Source organism: Daphnia carinata, chromosome 6, assembly GCF_022539665.2.
Source record: "Daphnia carinata strain CSIRO-1 chromosome 6, CSIRO_AGI_Dcar_HiC_V3, whole genome shotgun sequence".
Lineage (NCBI taxonomy): Eukaryota > Metazoa > Arthropoda > Branchiopoda > Diplostraca > Daphniidae > Daphnia > Daphnia carinata.
The window spans coordinates 10,799,300-10,817,955 of NC_081336.1; the positions used below are offsets into that span (position 1 = coordinate 10,799,300).

Here is an 18,656-nt window from a genome sequence, read left to right on the forward strand (position 1 = left end):
CGTTGTCATTCAAGCATGGCCAACGAAGCTTTCCTCGATGTTATTCAAGAAGAAGAACCGGAGGAAGATTTGGAAGAATGGCAAAGGACAAACGACCCCGCTCAGCTAAAACAGCACCGTACGCAGGCCAAGAGAATCCACACGATGGCACTCAATCAAGCTCTCCTTGCCGTCCGAATGCAGGAAGATGTTGGAAGAATCGAGATTGAGCGAACAAGCCTGGTTCGTGCATACGACATCGTTGAAAGAATTCACCGTCGCTACGTGGAAGTCTGCAAGTTCGACGGCGAAGATCTAGACAGAGAAACCAGCTGGGGAATTGATATTTCCATCAAACACTCGAGGGCATTAACCGACATGGCCAACTACATCGACTCCCTTCAGGCCCGCGCAAGATCAGCTGCAGGTTCCAGCCGTAGTAGTGTTTCCAACCGTTCATCAACCTCATCGACACGACGTAAACTTCAGGAGGCCGAGCGGTTAGAAAAGGAAACGCAACTAAGGATTCAACAGGAAAAAGCCGAAGCCTTACAACAAGCCGAAGAGGAAGAACGTAGAATGCAGCTCGAAATCGCCAGAAAGGCAGAGGAAAAGCGGGTTGAAGCATCACGTAAGGAACGACAACTGAAAATGGAGTTAGAGAGGCAACGTTACACTAGCTCCTTGTTACGTAAACAACTCGCAGACGAATTAGCGGAAACCGAAGAGACGGATGCAATCGAAACGTCCGGGTTTGATAAAACAGATGTCTGGAAAACTTCTAACGTCCCATTTCATGCACCCGCTACGCCTGTTCCAGAATTCTGCATGCCGTACAGACCAGCAACGACAACGCAACCATGCTCTCAACACGGGCCGGCTGCGTCCCAACAGCCGTTTACGTTTGACCAGCCATCTTCGTCGTTTCCTAACTTGAACGTCAACGCCTCAAGCTACGCACCCACAAACATATTCGATCGGGTAGCTCAGCAAATCAACTCCAGCGCACGTCCGCCGTCACATCCAACAATCGCGATGTCGGCGCCTCCCGTACACAACCGATTTACGCAACAAACGATTCCGTCCCAGAGACCAGTTCCTGATTCGCAACCAACGGTGTACTCCCCTGATGCCTGGATATTCACCGTGAATCGTCATGACGCACCTCCGACATTTCGTTCATCATCGAGACCGCCGAAAGCTGAACCACCAAAGTTTGACGGCAACCCGATAAACTGGCCTATGTTTATCCAGTCATTCAAGGTTCAGATCCACGACACATGTTTCAGCGATGCCGAACGTCAACATCATCTACGTGCATGCCTGACGACCGAAATTCAGAAGAACCTCGGTGAAGTTCTACTCAACCCTGGATTATACTCCTTTGCATTGAAAGAGCTGCATCGGAAGTTCGGAAATCCAAGAATCGTATCAACCGCCTGCTCTTCATTGCTTCTAAAGCTACCTTCGTTTAAAGATAGCGACTACGAATCTTTAAAGCAGTTTTCGTCCACACTCCGTTCAGTCGTCGCAACTTTGCAACTGGGTGGATATGGATTGGAGCTACACAGCAGCACCACTTTGGCTCAATTGGTTGGAAAATTGCCGCCCAACCTACGCAGTAAATGGGCCGAAGTGAGCTATCGAATTCAAGATAGATTGCCTACGATACTCGACCTGGACACGTGGCTCGATGACGTTACGATGGCGGAGTATTTCGTCCGTGTTGGCGTCGACCCCACATTCCAGCAAGGCAGTCATCCGAAGACTCGAGAAAACGTCCACAAATCGTCTAACGAAAAACCGAAGAAGTCGACCACGCCCCCTATGGTCTTCTCCACAACCATAAACATCGCATCCTGCCCATATTGTGACGGTGCTCATCGCCTTTACCTCTGTGAGAAGTTTAAGGCGTTAAATCCCACGGAGCGATCGGAGGTAGTCAAAGAAAAAGATGCTGTTACCGGTGTCTCGACGACCGCCATCTAAGTTCCGAGTGTAAAAGGGAAAAGGAATGTGGAACAGAAGATTGTAAACGTCTTCACCACCCTCTTCTCCACGGAGCACCGAGGATGTATCCGAAAACGCCACAATCGAGCCCGACGTCACACTCTTCTCGAAAGGGCCCATTTAACGGCGCGGTCTCCTACGGCTACGAAAACGAAACGACCCTGCTGCCTATCGTCCCTATGGTAATCGAAGCTAATGGTCGAACCTGGACCGGGTACGGATTGTTGGATCCCGGTAGCCAAATCTCAATGATAACCAACGCGCTTGCAAACGAATTGGGACTTCAAGGCGAGAAGGGAATTTCGATAATCGGAACGTACCACGGCCGCGACCCAACTGCACACACGACAAAGGTGTCCTTCAGAATCTCGTCGTTGGACAAAAGCAGTTCTTTCGAAATCCCGAACTGTTACTCCGTTCCCGTCTTAAAAATCAAGAACGAAAACGTCGATCTAAAGAAGCTTGTCAAGGATTGGCCTCATCTAGCTGGATTGAAGGTTCCCGCCCAAAATTCCGTGGACGTGAACGTGTTGATCGGCTCGTGTGATATGGCTCCGCAAGAAGTCCTTGAAATCAAAAGAGATCCGTTGAACGAGCGAGCTCCGCGAGGTCTCCGAACAGCCTTTGGATGGTGTATAGCCGGTCCGATTTCTCCGGCCGCCGTTGCACAACTTCAGTGCAACTCGCTCTCATTAGCGCCCCCACCCGATCAAGATCTTGTGAATGCGATCGATCGCTTTCTACTCACCGAGACCTACGAAGCCCGAGCAGGTGTCAAGGTGCCGGTCAGCGACGATGAATTACGTGCAAACAAGATCCTAAACGAAACGACAAGATTCGTAGGCGATCGTTACGAGTCGGGACTCCTCTGGAAAAACGAAGAGCCGAACCTCCCCGACAACAGCCAGTCTACACTAGCTCGCTTCCTAAAGCTAGAACGAAGACTCATCGCCGACGAAAATCTTGGTAGAAGATACTCCGCTGCAATCAACGAATACATCAGCCTTGGTCACGCCCGAAAACTTTCAGCCGAGGAGGTCGATTACCGTCCAGCTGGCCGTACCTGGTTTCTGCCTCACCACCCTGTGATAAATCCGAAGAAACCTGACAAATGCCGCCCAGTTTTTGATGCCTCCGCGTACTACAAGGGAATGTCGCTGAACTTTGCCCTGCTGAAAGGACCTGACCTGCTAACCAACTTAATTGGTGTGTTGCTACGTTTCCGGCAACATCCGATGGCATTGAGCGCGGATATCGTAAAGATGTTCCACCAAGTAAGAGTGCGGCCACAAGACGGGCCGGCACTTCGCTTCTTCTATCGCGACCCGGGTATACAGGAACCGCCCTCCGTTTACCAAATGAACGTGCAACCCTTCGGCGCAGTTTGCTCCCCGACAATTTGTGCTCACGTTCTACGTCAAGCAGCCGAAGACGGTGGGATTGATGCAGCCGACGCTACGAAACAAGTAATCGACCATTTCTACGTGGACAACTGGCTGACGTCATTCCCAACTGCCGAAGAAGCTATTCAGCAAGCGAAAAGGGTGACAAACGTTCTACGTCGTGGAGGATTCGAGCTCGCCCAGTGGGGCTCATCATGCCCGAAGGTTCTGCTGTCGTTGCCTGGCAACCCAGTTTCGTCTATCGACTTAGCGCTACACGGAATGCCCATAGAACGGACGTTGGGCCTCTCACTCGACTACGGTAGCGACTCGTTCGTAGTGAGCGCAAGCATTAAACTGGATGGAGAGACGAAACGTGAAATACTACGAGAAACGTCAAGCGTCTACGACCCATTTGGTTTTCTCTCACCGGTGTTGCTACAAGCTAAACTCATTCTGCAAGCTGTATGCAGAAAATCGGTTGGCTGGGACGATCAACTAGACCAGACGACCATCGATGAGTGGAAAAATTGGGCCAACTCCCTCTCGAAGCTAAACCCGCTTTCCGTCCCACGATGTTTTTACCCAGAGCTACCAAAAGCACGAGGTGTGGGACTGCATCTGTTTGCTGACGCCTCCGAATCAGCGTTTGGTGCCATTGCCTATCTCCGTTTCGACATCCCCGACGGCGTTAAAGTGTCATTCGTTATGGCCAAGGCGAGAGTAGCACCTATCAAATACGTTTCGATACCCAGACTTGAGCTGTGTGCAGCATTACTCGCCGCCCGCCTAGCATCAGTGATCAAGTCAGACCTTCGACTAAAAATCGACCAAACCACATTTTGGTCAGATTCGACAACGGTTTTGAGATGGATCAACTCCCCACACTATCGGTTTCATATTTACGTCGGAAACCAAATAGGCGAAATATTGGAGCTGTCCGAAAGTAGTCAATGGCGTTACGTCCCTACGGCTCAAAACCCAGCAGATGACGTCAGCCGCGGCGTCACGTCATCTGAATTTTCCATCGAACATCGTTTCTTCACCGGTCCGTCTTTCCTCTACCAATCACCTCAAAATTGGCCGGCCTTCCCCGATGTAAAACAGGGAACTAACGAAGTAGAGGATCCCGAAGTTCGCTGTACGAGATGGGTTGGTGCGATTCTACACGTAAACGATTCCATCGACCAGCTCACCACGTACACCTCCCGCTATCCGTTTTTAGTCGGCGTTGTCGGCTACGTCAAACGTTTCATCAGTAACGCTCGTAAAAAAGAACCTCAACGTTGGCGACATCGTGATCGTTATCGAGCCAGACACACCCCGTGGATAATGGCCCATCGCTCGTGTCGTCAAGGTGTTCTCTGGACCAGATGGCGTGGTCCGCTCCGCGATCGTTCACCTACGTTCGGCCACCAAAACCTCCGAACTTCATCGCCCAGCTGTGAAACTCTGCTTGTTGGAGTCTTGGGATACGGATGGTGCGTCCGCTTACGAACGCAGGGCCGGCTATGTTCCGAATCCTACAGCCCCAAATAGTTAGAAGAGGCTTTATCTAAAACGGTATTGTGCCATAGGCGAAAACGGAGGCAGGGGAACGTAGACGACGCAACGAGGAGGGAAGATCACCCTTTCGCAAAACGATTAGAGACAAGAATTTGCCTGTTACAGTCGCGTCACTCGTTTTCCCGTAAAATATTGTAACTTGTAAAATATCAGTATTGAGTTAACGTGCCCGTAAATAAAATACAGAGTGCGAAATTTACCTGCAATCTTAAAGTCAGTACGTATCGTTAACAATGGGTTTATTAAATAAAACATCTTTAATTACAGAAAGGAAGGTTCCAAATGATAAGCCCATCAGTATCGTGAAAACGATATGGATATTTTAGTCCAACCCTCACACATGGTGTGTTCCAAGTTAAGTGCGTAGGTGAATTCTCATGGAAAATGTGATCTAAGCCTCCCATGTAACGGTATTTGTTTCATTTAAAGCGAAGCACAAAAATTGGTTCACATCTATTCTGTGGTCACATTTTACCTTGATCTTAATTTCTCTTTCATTCCAGTCTCCTTGATGACATTTTGCAGCTAACCGTAAAAGATGTCCAGCCATTATATTTCCCTGTTTAAGAATAGAAGACGAAAAGAGATGCTAAATTTTCAAAGAACGCTACTCAGACGACACGGCTAATTGCTGATTCATCCCGAACAGTAAAGAGTTTTATTCTCTTAAATTCAAGTGCATATCTGGGCTCCCTTCTTTCTGTGGCCCCGTTTCCCCTAAATTTCTAATAAGCCCGTAGGGGGGTCATGCCCCTACTGTGATCAGCAGTTAAAGGTTGTGAGTGCGCTGTCCGGAAAGGGGACGTGGGGGTCCCCCTGGCTCGATGATATCTTTTTGAGGGTCTTGGGGCTACCCACATATCCGAATAACGGTTAATCGCTCACGTGAAAACTTGTCCTTATCATCACTCTTCATCCTTTTCCGGCTTCTCTTAGCCACGCACCGGGTAATCTCCCCGGTGAGTCAACTAAGGTAGGGGGAGACTCTACTCATGTGGTAGAGTTTTCTCCTACCTTAGTTGACACAAAAAAATTTTACATCAATAAAAATTGTTTTTTTTTAATTCAAAAATCTTTTTACTTATTTTGTCTTTTTTGCACCTTATTTTATACGTCTACATGTAATCCGCATGAGGTATTTCTTCATTTATCTTTTACTGATGTGCATCATTCTGGGATTCGAACCTCAGACATTTCATATCTCAGTCGAACGCTCTACCATTGAGCCACCGAGGGGCTGTTAAAATAAAACAAAGCTGTTAATTACCATTTGAAAGCGTATCGACTTATCCACTACAAACAAAGGTATTAAGGAAGAAATTACATATTTGTATACGTTGTAGATGGCTCAATGGTAAAGTATTAAACTGATACGCTGGAGGTCTAGGGTTCGATCCCCAATCCAGTTCATGAAAATACTCTCATAAATAAAAACAAACTTCATTTAAAAATCTAACACATTTTTTATTGTCCCTCCATCCTCCCACAAATCCTCCACTTACATTCACATCTTACAACACAACACAATACAAGACATACATAAATAACTAACTAACAGGTTGGCTGCCACGCCACTAAATTTACATTAATTACGTCGCTATCGGAAGGATAGCGACCAAGGGGGACTTGCCCGCTGACAAGTCCGGGCTGACATGATGATGGAGACCGTTGTGGGAACGCACACCCCAGGTCTCCACCACACATCGGACAAAGGGAGTCCCTCTGGTGCGTTGCCTAATTGCCTTTCGGCGAATCTTGGGCAGTGGCAACTACTCCACCTCATGACAGATAGGCCATGAGGCAGAACAGCGCGGCCCGCCCCTATATAGCTAAAAAAAAAAGGGGAGAAACGGGCGTGGCAGCCAACGGGTAAATTAGTACTACACAATTACACAATAAAAAAATACAACGATACCACAAAGACCAGGCGATGACGTGGCGACCACGAGGCGACGGGCGAGGCGATGATAGCGCGACGGGCGAAGAGAAGACGTGGCGACCGGGCGAGAAGGTGACGTGGCGACGGGAAAGGCGAAGACGGGGCGACGGGCGAGGCGAAGACGGGGCGACGGGCGAGGCGACGACGGGCGAGACGAAGACGCGGCGACGGCCGAAGCCAAGACGGGACGACGGCCGAAGCGAAGACGGGATGACGGGCAAGGTAATGACGGGCGTGGCGAACACGAAGAAGGCTTTGTTCTTAATCGTAAAAGTAAAGAAAAAGAACCAGTTAGTGGGAAATATAAGATTGTTGTTGTAACCAAACGTTGAAAGCAATTCGACTTACTTCTGCTGTCCGAAGACTGAAAAGACTGTAGGGCCAGCAAATAGGCAGCAGACAGCTAAGAGTTGGCAGTTCTATGGTTGAATGTTCAATTTAAATAAAAAGGCAAACTATATGAGGCAGAAGAAAAATTTAAAATACCAGTAGAAATTGTGTTGAGGTACATGTCTATGTCTGTTGGTAGGCTAGGTCGAGATTACAACTGCCGAAATGACTGTTGTTACAGCTGATACTGCAACGAAGATGAATATGGTGCACTACTCAGATCACGATTAACAGTAGACCATGAGTGGTTAAAGAGTAGAAGAATGATATTATGGTATTCCTACCCATAGGATTTGCATCTTTGGTGACATTCCTCAACAGGACGTATTCTTTACAAACGAAGTTTCATGAGCTAAACCTTAGAAGCAAAATCCATCAATGAGATTCTGATAACAAAACATTAGTCTTATACCTCTCAATGAGCACTCGTATAGTTTTATGAATGCAACGTAGTAGGTTGCTAACAGTTTTTTGGTTTGTCAGCTGACATAGGTGATTAAAAGACGTGTACCATAAACACCAAGCATTCTGTGGGCTTCACTTCTAAAACACACTCAGGGATGAAAACGTACAGAAGCACCATTAGTTTTTCTTAAGTTTTCCATTGGAATATGACATATTTAACAGAAACTTTCGAACACAGCTTTCACCGTTCACACTTAGTCAGCAAGTAAATAGTGACACAGCAGCGTCATCTTGTTTTCCAATTAACAACCGAAAAATTCATCAAAATTGAAAATATTGCTTTTTTGAGACGGGAACTGTATTGATGTGAACTCTTTAAACATACTTTTAGATCGTGAATCACTCACACACAATCACATTTTTTCACTGACTTTTATTTATTTATCCAAAAACCTAGATATTTCTAGGAAAATACATGATTTGGGTTCACAGTTCAACAAGGATGCTGATTGCGCTTCACACACATCTAGAAATTTCGCAAGTTGACGTATCTCTGGATTGTTAGCTAGTCAACATCTGCATGATAATACACTTTTCTTTTTTTTTTGAACAGCTGCAATGGTATTTCGGTCATAAGTTCCACGGAAAAATTTCTCCATTGAGGCAAGAACGCCAATTGTGCGTTATCTTGTGCCTATTTTCAATTAAATGGATACGCCGTCACTTTTCTGATCGGAAGAGCTCACTTTGGCCTGGAATATTGTTTTGAATGGTGTAATTAGTATACATTGCATACATTAAATTGGATCAATTACTTTTTGGCATACGTTCAATTGTGTGAGGCTGTCAAACCGTCGACAGGTGGTATCTAAAGGAGGAAATCAGCTACGAGCTTGCGGACTCTAAACAAACGCAAAACTAATAAAAAATTATAAAGATAGCCTGAAACCAAATTGTAAAGAAAATTAATTTTAGTTTCCAGCACTTCATCAATCAAACATCGTCAACGTTGGCACAGGTGATTTTTCCATGTTCATTGTTTCAGGTCACCAATTTCTACTATATGATTCAAGAGGAAATGAGGTTACACGAACAGAAAATTAACCATACAATTCAACTGATAGATAAAAACACCATGATGCGTGGAAGTGAAATACACCACATCACAACTGTTAAAACTGTCAGAACATTCACCACCCATGCAAAACATTTTCTGATTCATTGATCTTCATCACCTAGCCTATACCACGAAAACCAAACACAATTAGTGCATAACGTTTTGCTGATGAAAGCTAACATATACCTGACAAATTTACTGCAGACCAGCAATTCCTGATGGACACCCACACAACATTCCAGATAAACAAAACAGTAGTTATTCCTAAACAAACATCTTGCAATAGTGGTCAATATAATGCATTAACTGGTAAACATAAAATCTCACATGAACAACAAATGTGAACGGAACCATTCGAAAATGAGGTAAACAATTTCAAAAATGAATTTGCACAAAAAGGATTTTAACTAAAACACTACCAGAGAACGAAGTTTTTCCTTCCACCTTTTCCTAATTTTAAAATCAATTAAAGAAACATAATTGTTAAGCAAATCTCACTGTGTACCTTTTTGTTGGTTGAATTTGGGAATGGCTTACTAGTTGGAATAAGTTTTTTTCTTTTACCCCAGATTTGCTTTCCGGGCAGCGCACTTCCAACTTTTTCTGCTGATCACAGTATCTGCATGACCCGCTGCAGAATTATCGCAAGTGAAGAGGAAATCGGGTCACAGATACAAAGGGGCACAGGTACACGTTTATTTTCTTTAAATACCATAACGAGTGAAATAAACGAATCCGAAGAGCTTCGGTAATCATTCCAACTACCATAATTTTTTTGGCACTGAGCCTCCGTCAATTTTCTTTCCCAATCCTTTATAATTAAGAATCTGCCTTTAGAAAAATAAAACAAAAATCAGTGTAAATTTCTTATCAATTGAATTACCTAAAACTGTGGAATCCTAGAGACATAATATTCTGCAAACTCTTTGAATCCCTTGAAAGCAGAAAAATTTCTGCTAAAAGGTCCATGTTAGCCAGATACAGGTCAACTGGTACTTCCTTTTCGACTGGCATTGGCAGTGATAAATAACAAGTAGGATCAAATGCAACTGAGACCTCATCAGACCCCATACAAACCAAAGCCAATTTCAATACCCAACTAAAGAGATCTACTACTACAGAATCTATCTGTATTCTACTTATGATAAAATACCCAACATTCATGTGCAGCTTCCTGAAAAATAAAATGAGTTGGAACACAAGTGAACCTTGCTAATAAAAATTTGTAGCTATTTCACCTATATTTTGTCAGTGTCCATCGATGCAAGACTTCTTCAAAATCGGATTCAGATGTTCGTCTAAGCCCCCCAGAACAACGTAGAGTAGTTCTCGCGAAGCAGGGTGCTGGTATCCGGGAAACTGCAGAGCAAATCTACCGACTTGCAACTTACCCAATTCAAAATCGTTACGATGCACAAGTTAAAAACCTAGCTTTTACAAAGCAAGTAAATGGTATACCTTAAATACACTCGAAGGTAATGCATGGTCACCTTGGTAAGGTGTCCGCCAGACCACATCGTTCGTACAAGATGGCGCCGAGCATTTGCAGTTCCTCCCTTGGATTTCACCTACAAAAATAAAGGTCTGCCACGTTCGGCTGCCGTGATATAACTAGCCGCTACGACGCCATGATAAATGTGGCCATCAGCAGCTCAGCTCAGCACAGCACCTGGGCCACCTAGCGACTAGCCCCCTACGAGCCTAAAGCAAATATTTTGTTTGACAAATAAGACTTTAATTGAATAAAAAAAAATTTTTTTAATGGGATGGGAAGAAAAAAAATCTAGGTATTGAAATAAACCACAAAAAAAACAACAGAAAGACTAAGAACTTAATCTAATTAAATCAATGTGCGTTGGTTCGTACGATGTTTCGTCGACTGGATAATTCGCAACAAGGTGACTTTTCTAATAACTTATACATCTACTTACTAATGCCATCAACTTTCGTTTTTCAAAATACGGAATTACATGACATCACGTATTTTACCGCCTGCTCCCTCCGAGACTCTTACGGCGCTATACACCATTTTTATTAAAATCTTTTGGTTATGGGGAACTTACTGAACAATGAGTCGTGTAATTTATTGTTTCCAATCTATTTTACAGAAGCCAAGCCACTACCTGTATGCACCATCATTGACGAGAGCGGTAGGTTGTCAGGTTAGGCTGAATCTTTCCATAAGTTTACCCTGTTCCGTGAGATTTTTTCTAACTTTTGTCCTCATATAATAGATGGGGCAATCTCGGCTAAATGTGGCAAACGATTAGTATTAAGTATGTAACATGATTAGGATATCACTCAAACTATTTACTTGCAACAAAGAATCTCTTCGTTGAGACTTCCCTGGCACCGTTGACATTCTGTCCATAAACGATTAAACTTCTCTTCGAGAGCATAAAGTTGGCCAATTTCCCTCTGGTAGAACTCCGATTCTTTCGGCTTGCAAAATCTGTTTAAATTGGAACAGCAAATTTAACAAACATCGCCGAGATAGGCAGAAATTAGACTTACTTGCATACAGCACTATCGTCTGGAAGGACGGTTTTGCATCCAACACAGGTGGATTTGCGTGTGGTAAAGCTAGCCAATCCACCAATTTTTGAAGTAACAAATGAAGGCGTCCGGGTATGGTAACCATCTACAATACGGAATACAAACCGTTCAATTATGTCAAGCAAATAAAGGCGATAAGTCCATGTTTACGTAGCAACAATGATTCCGCTTTAGATCCAAGTATGGGTTCCAAAATCCGAACAAGGGGTTTTGAAAGCTGATTTTCCAAATGGTATGGGGCATCAATAGGTACGCTGTATTCCATTACAAAAATAGGGTTTACCGTCTAAAGAAGACGTATGAAAACTTAATAGTTCATGAGAAATTTGAAATCCAAAGACGAATCTTGAGGTAGGCTGGTGTACTTTTAGCGGCTGCGATAATGACATACGGAACTCGATCCCCTAATTTTGGGGTTGTACCAGCATCTCGCTTACGCATCTTGTGAGCTAGTTCCACATGTGCCTGTTTGCTGGCGTAGTCTTTATCTGTTTTAGTCAGCTCCTTTTTAATAAAAGAAAGCAAACGGATAAAATCACAGTATTCCAAAACATAGTTACGCCCTACCTTGGTAATCATCAGAAGTGAGATATCGACTTTGTTGCGCAGCAAGTCGAAAATAGATTGTTTGGCGTATTCTAGTGCTCCACCCGGATCTCTAAGAGAAAATATCAAAACCTCAAACTTTGAATACTAAAACTGATGACTTTTTGTTTACCGATCAATCAAACTTTTCTGCAGACCAGCTATTGATAAGATTGGCAACGAGTTGACAATTATCACGACGAACAGTTTCTAAACCCTTACAATCCATTTTGTCAAACTTTTCAGGTTTGGTCCAATACAATCCTGGATACCTGTGAAGACAGAAACAGACAGTGCAACTGGTATCTCATCTAACAAGTCTTTATAAATCAGAACCGTAATTACCTCTTTTCGTTGATCAATAAATAGGGGTAATAGACTTTTTCGAATTCCAAATTAATGGGTTTGACAAATTTTGCCGACACAAATGCGGCAGCTTCTCGGCCTAATTCCATGGCTTCGGCCACCGTGGGTACACCGAATTTCACCATTACGGAATCTGTGTTACCATAGATTACCTGACGTGACACTAATTGAGAAAATCCTCGAGTCGCCCCGCGGTCGCGACAAGAGTATTGCACCCAGCTTGAAGATTTGACCGATGATGGCTCGTGACAGTTCCTTGATATATGACAGATTTTAAAACCGAATTGTAGGAGAATTTACACGCCCCGCGGTGAATTTGAATCGAAAATTCACGAGTGCGTGCGACAATTACAACTTCTGGCTTTTGAACCATGGCGGGGATGCACCAGAAACACCTTGTTCTAACAATATGTTCATAAACGGTACCAAGTACGCCGCCTATATGAAAAAATGTGAAATTTTAGATGACTTAATCAACGAATGTCACGAAGGGTTTCTTGAGTATCTTAAATGCAATTGGACCTTTTCGTAGTCGCAATCACAGACGTGCCCACTCAAAATTACTTTTACCTCAACTTACCCAGTTCATATCGACCCATTCGAATCAAGTTAGTACGAAGGCATCAAGGTTTCAAAATTACACAGCGTTCATTAATTGGATTACCGTTTTGCCGGAGCCCGTGACAGCACAAGTAATCAAATCTCTTTTGGCAAGAATATCTGCAACTGAAGCTTTCTGTATAGGTGTTGATTTTATGTAGCCAGCAATCTTAATGTTTTGAAGTAGTAGTGGGCGCAGGCCGGCTTCTTCGAATGATGTTATTTATCGAGGTACATCTTTTTCTGTAACCTAAAGCAAATCCAAATAGATATTTTCAAAACATAAACTACTGTTTCGAAAAATGGTTTACCTGGAGGACGACTTTATCAAAATTGTTAAAGTGTTCCCCACAGACGATCCCCTTAAACAGTTCCTTTTCATCGCATGTCACAGCTTCTGGAATGTATTGTTCACGCAGCTTTCCGTCGATTCATGAATAGATTCGGGCAGCATTTCGAGGTGTGGCCGGACTCGGCTGGAGATTCGGGCTGAGAAATAGTTAATCATGGAAACTCACCGACATCCACGACGGAATAAGTAAACGATGTTGTCCTCGTAGATATGGCATCCACTGTTATGTCATCCCCGTCGGATTTGCCGTCCCCTTTCTTGCACTTTGGTAACAGGAAGCAAATGGTTGCTAGTCCCTATAGAAGGAAATAAACAATACATCTAATTATTTGTTAATAGTCATTTTTGCATAAAACTTAACACTGTAATTTGGACAGAGAAGACGACGACAGCCGTCATTTGGAAACCAATGTGGTCCACTAAAATGCCAGTCCCAGCGCGTGAAACAAAACGCCCAGCACCACTAAGAGACGACCATATACCGGCAACAAGCCCGTGAGTACTGGGATTATCCGGATAACCAGCATGTCTATTATCAAAACGAAAAAAAAAAAAAAAGAAATGAATACTGGTACAGTAAATTGATTTTTTTAAATGTGGCTTACATAGCTTCTCTCATGGCATCAACGACCCCCGAAACTTGTTGCCCTGCAAACGCAACTCCACTTAGTGCCAATGCCATACCGACAACAGCTAGATTTCTAAAATAAAATCAAATAATGATACTAGTTAAATGGTTTGAATTTGAGAATTGAAATCAAAAGTACCGATCAATAGGAACGAAGCGAAAAGGCCTTTTTTTTATTTTTTATTTTCTAATGTCCCCCATTCGCCTCGTGTTGAGTGTAACCTTCAACTTAATGGCCTATTTTTTTTTTTTAATCTTTTCTGGGGGGGGGGGGGTTGGAGGGGAGACGAAAATCGTGCTCTCACCTGTAAACTTAGGGAATAATAGAACGAATCTAGTTCCATTGCAGATTTCGGTATTGTGCAGGGCGTTTTTGATTTTCCATTGCATTACAATCGAGTGTTGTAATGTGACCGGAAGTAAGATCATTTCATCCAACATGCTTTGTTTGACCGCAAGAGCTAGTCTGTCAAGGATGACACAACTGTAAAGCATTCTTTTAGTAATAAAAGAACGTCTTTACGTGATTTAAAGACAAGTTGTAATAAGAAAATGAACTCGGGAAGGCGTTACCACAATGCCGAATATATTTTATTCTAATAGGCCGAAGATAATAAACGAATTACACAGATATAGAATATAAATGGGAAACGGAAATACAAAATGGAGTCAGGTGAGTCTAGTCTTACCGTCACCGCCGTGGCGAAGATGGAATAAAGATGTCAAATATATTTGAAGAAATAGACAGCACTTGTAGCACTAAGAATGAGAACTGGTACTGGAAATAACTGAATGGCTGAAGAGAACTGTAGGAATATAGAACTAACTTTTGGGAACAAAAAGAGCATCCTTTTATACGTTTTACAGGCTTAAGGGAACATAGCATTTCCGACAAAATGAGCTCCGGATGTCGTACGCAGGAACATTTCATATTCACGGAAATGCATGGCGCGACTTCCTACTCATGCAGATTCATCCAATCGGAAATAAGTAGAGCACAAGGTACAATATAAAAATAGAATTCAACGAAAGGGCAACAACACTTGAATTATGATATCTATAAGAAATAAAGACAGCGGATATAATATATAATCATATTAATAAAACAAACAATCAAAACACAATATAATTCAATAAAAATTGTATTTTATGACTTCGTTACATCACTCCCGGCGGTGCGAGATTACGTCCCGTAATCAGACTTCATAAGCGAAATCCGGTTCTGGTTCTTGAATTGGGCGACAGCATAACTTGCTGATGAGTCCGAAAAATCCACAGCCATAACAGATACGTAGAAAAAGTAGACCAAGGAGGCAAAGTACACCAATAAAGAAATAATTTTTAATAGTTTCCCACCAGCTAGTATAAGAGTTCACTCCAGATGCTGATAACAAAACGTTGGTCACACTTGGTCGATTATTGGCCGAAAATTCACTCGGCGAATGTTCATTCATAGCTGCGGCAATATCAGCCATAATACTCATATGATCCATAATAGTTTCACCATACGCAGGGTTACTTTTATGTTCATAGTCAAAAAATTTCACATCTTCATAACGAAAAGAATGCGCAAGGTCTTGTACCGGTAAGACGATGCTTGCGTTCACGGGCTTCCAAGTGGTATTGCGAAACGCATAAGGTACGTCATTGAAGTTCACAAATCCATTAGTCCAATAACACGGCGAATATTTAACAAGTTCCCAACCATCTAAATTAATGGTATAGTTTTTAAATTTTGGTTGCGGTCCACAAGACGTTATGACGGTCTCGAAGGTCACATTTAAAGGTTTGCACGATATGACAATGGCAGTTTTTCCAAATGCTTGTAATTTTGTGCATTTGGGTAGATCTAGATGCGAAGCAGCTAACCAGCCATTATATTGTGCTGCAATAATTGCTCTTACATGTTTGGCCTTTCTTGAATCACATTGTAAGATTTGGATTAATCGTGATAGTTCATTTTCATGGTCCGTAAATTGATCACGAATATATTGCAAGTTAGCGGGATGATCCAAATTTTGAGCGCTAGGTGGCGCGGGGTCCGCCAATGTTATTGTCAACAAATTTTCCATGATGGCCGCCGTTGTAACGAAGAGTTTTGATTGGCCGACGATGTTAAAAGCATCAGATTTCTTTGAACAAGAGTTTTGTATGGGAATACAACGCGGTTGAAAAGATAAATGAAAATCCAATTGTTTTTTATCATCTTGAAGGCGAAAAATTCTGTCATTGCCCGTTTTTCGGATTAATTTCCCAATTCCAGATTCAATAAGATGAGCTTTGGGTTCAGTACGCTGAGTATAGGTTTTGTCCCAAACCAACGTTAAATGATTATGCGACAAATGACCTGTTGACGCGGAAGCAATACCAATAGGTGTGGAAAAATTACCATCTTCAATATCTTGATAAAGACGAATTTTCTCGAGCGCACAATTGACAATTTCCACATCAATTGTTTGTAACCAACGACCGAAAATTTGAGGTTCACGATCAAAAACATATTTATTTTCTGTAGCACTCATTTTTTGATCGTCGCACCGGAGACTGTTAATCATATCGTTGCACTCATTAGACGTAATGTCAAGCGGAATTTTGTCAGGCACAATCACTAATTGTCCAAAAAAATTCATGGTGACATGGCGTATTTGTTTCCATTTAGCACAAATATGTCCAGGAAAATGAACAGCCGCACGCACTTCACTATATATAGAATATTGTACGTCAGCGGAATGTTTATCATTTATTTCCGGATGACAATCGGCATCCGAAAATTGAATTATTCCCATCTTCGACGACTCGGTACAATCACATACGGTCGCGTCAAATGCTCGAACGTTAAGTCCGTAAAGACATAACAGTAACAAAATGGACAAGGACGACATTTCTACATACGCAAAAAAAAACAATACATAAGAAAAATTTAAACCGAGCAGTGGCCAAAAATATTCTACATCGACATTGGAATTTTTTTTTTTTTTTTTTTTTTTTTTTTTTTTTTTTTTATATATATATATATAGAGATATTGAGAATAGAATAAAAGACAAGAGGAAAAAGAAAGTAAAAGTAAAAATTTTGCCGTCGGCTCCCAAAAGGTCAACTATTTCCCGTCGGTTTTTCAGTAACTGCGCTACGACAAAGGATAGGGAATAAAAGGGTGTCGCATTATAACTGTGTTTTCGGGCATAAGGAAAAATTATTTTTAATCGAAAATGATATCATTGGAAAGAGGAAAAAACGCGCGTAATTATCAAAAAGAAAGAATAGAAAAAGATTGGTTCGTTTAATTATGCGGAGAAGAAAAGAAACGTTAAAAATTTCACGGCGGAAAAAGTCCGTGCGCGAAAGGTCAAACTCGGATTTTCATTTTTTTCTAAGTCCAACGCAGGGAAAAGGGACTTGGCTAGGAACGAAAGGAAAAGAATGTGAAATACGAACGGGTGGGCGGAGCCAATGCGCCTTGAGGGGAAACAAGGAATTTTCCGAATACGAATGCAAGTGTATGGAAAGGCTTGTTAGTTGCCCTCCGGCAAAAAGAGGGAGCAAAAATATTTTTCTCTACTTGGTTCAAAATGTCTGTACACTTCAAAATTGAAGAAGGAACGGAAGGAGGTGTGAAAGGGAGATGATAAAACTCAACGAAAGGAAATATATTTCTTAGCTCGCTGGGAAGTGTTGGGGCAGCTTCAGTGTGTAAGAAAAGGAAAGTGAAAAGAGGTAAGAAAAGGAGGTTGATAAAAGTAAACGAAAGAAAATATAACCCCTCACTTGCTGCGAAGTGTTGGAATAGCTTTAGTGTTCAACGGAAAAGACAAGTGAAAAGAAGTGTATAGTGAGGGTCGCGTTGGGGAAAATCTGGGCGGTGGCTACATTTCATAAGAAGAAATACAGAAAAAGTGGCTTGGGGGTGCTGTAAAAAGAAGAGTTGTGTGTGCGAAATAATTTTGTGCAACTATAACAGAAGTTTTAGTTTTCTTAGAGTGAATACGTTCACTGCACGAAATATATATTGTGTTAGTGTTGTTATTCTATGAAATGCGAACCAATACACGAAAATTTTTTTTTTTTTTTTTTTTTTTTTCAACTACCTTAAACGCCCTTTTATTATCTGGTTATAATTTTTATGTTTTTGTTTTCTCCAAAAAAAAAAAAAAAAAAAAATGTATATTATGTTAGTGTCGTTATTTTATGAAATGTGAAACAATACATAATTTTGAAACTACCTTAGTACTCATTTTGACACTTCGAAAAAGAAATAGGTTGGTGAACAAAAGGGAAGTTAAGGTATAAAACAAAATAAGTGCGAATACACAACAAAAATTTACGTATTCCCTTATCACTTTCATTTCATTCTCTCCTCCTCTTTTTTTTTTTTTTTTTTTTTTTTTTTTTTTTTCAAACAGGTGATTTGTATATACGTCAGGTGATATAGGTATCATGACGTGAGAGCACCTTTATGTCTGGTTTTATAAAGAGGAAAAACATTCAAATACAATATGAAATCAAAATCTGTATATAGTATTTAATAGATTACAACGGGGCACATAAGATACAAGTATAAAAGGGATGAATGTGGGTAAAACAATAACATAAAGACAATGTAACGAAAGGCTAATCACCGATGGTTATGACCACCGGGCCGCTGGGGCGCCTTCCGGCCCGTCCGCAGGTGGGGCATACGTCTTGTATCCACCATTGGGATAACGCCCAATTGTGTGGTGGAGGCATACGGTTTTGCGGGTCAAGCTCCAGGATCTCCTGAAGTTTTTCCACTGATCGTTTC

General features: G+C 42.2%; 1 protein-coding gene, 1 long non-coding RNA gene and 1 pseudogene across 8 annotated transcripts; 1 reads left to right on the top strand and 2 right to left on the bottom strand.

The window, feature by feature from the left end:
- The first annotated feature begins 2,051 nt into the window (after nucleotides 1-2,051).
- On the top strand, nucleotides 2,052-4,910 carry LOC130690806 (uncharacterized). Its single transcript, XM_057513675.1, has one exon. The coding sequence runs from the start codon at nucleotides 2,052-2,054 to the stop codon at nucleotides 4,908-4,910; it is 2,859 nt and encodes a 952-aa protein (XP_057369658.1).
- Nucleotides 4,911-8,084: 3,174 nt separating this feature from the next.
- LOC130690807 (uncharacterized) lies at nucleotides 8,085-10,944 on the bottom strand. 7 transcript variants are annotated; one of them, XR_009421280.1, is made up of 7 exons: nucleotides 10,247-10,507; nucleotides 10,027-10,174; nucleotides 9,672-9,962; nucleotides 9,501-9,615; nucleotides 9,294-9,419; nucleotides 8,487-9,238; nucleotides 8,085-8,423 (listed from the first exon to the last, which is right to left on the bottom strand). It is a non-coding gene; the product is annotated as an uncharacterized LOC130690807 (long non-coding RNA). The 7 variants fall into 7 exon arrangements; XR_009421279.1 differs by adding an exon at nucleotides 10,912-10,944 and having other exon boundaries at nucleotides 8,487-9,599; nucleotides 10,247-10,457; XR_009421276.1 differs by having other exon boundaries at nucleotides 9,294-9,599.
- Nucleotides 10,945-11,983: 1,039 nt separating this feature from the next.
- On the bottom strand, nucleotides 11,984-12,591 carry LOC132088072 (DNA polymerase delta catalytic subunit-like; annotated as a pseudogene).
- Nucleotides 12,592-18,656: the final 6,065 nt, after the last annotated feature.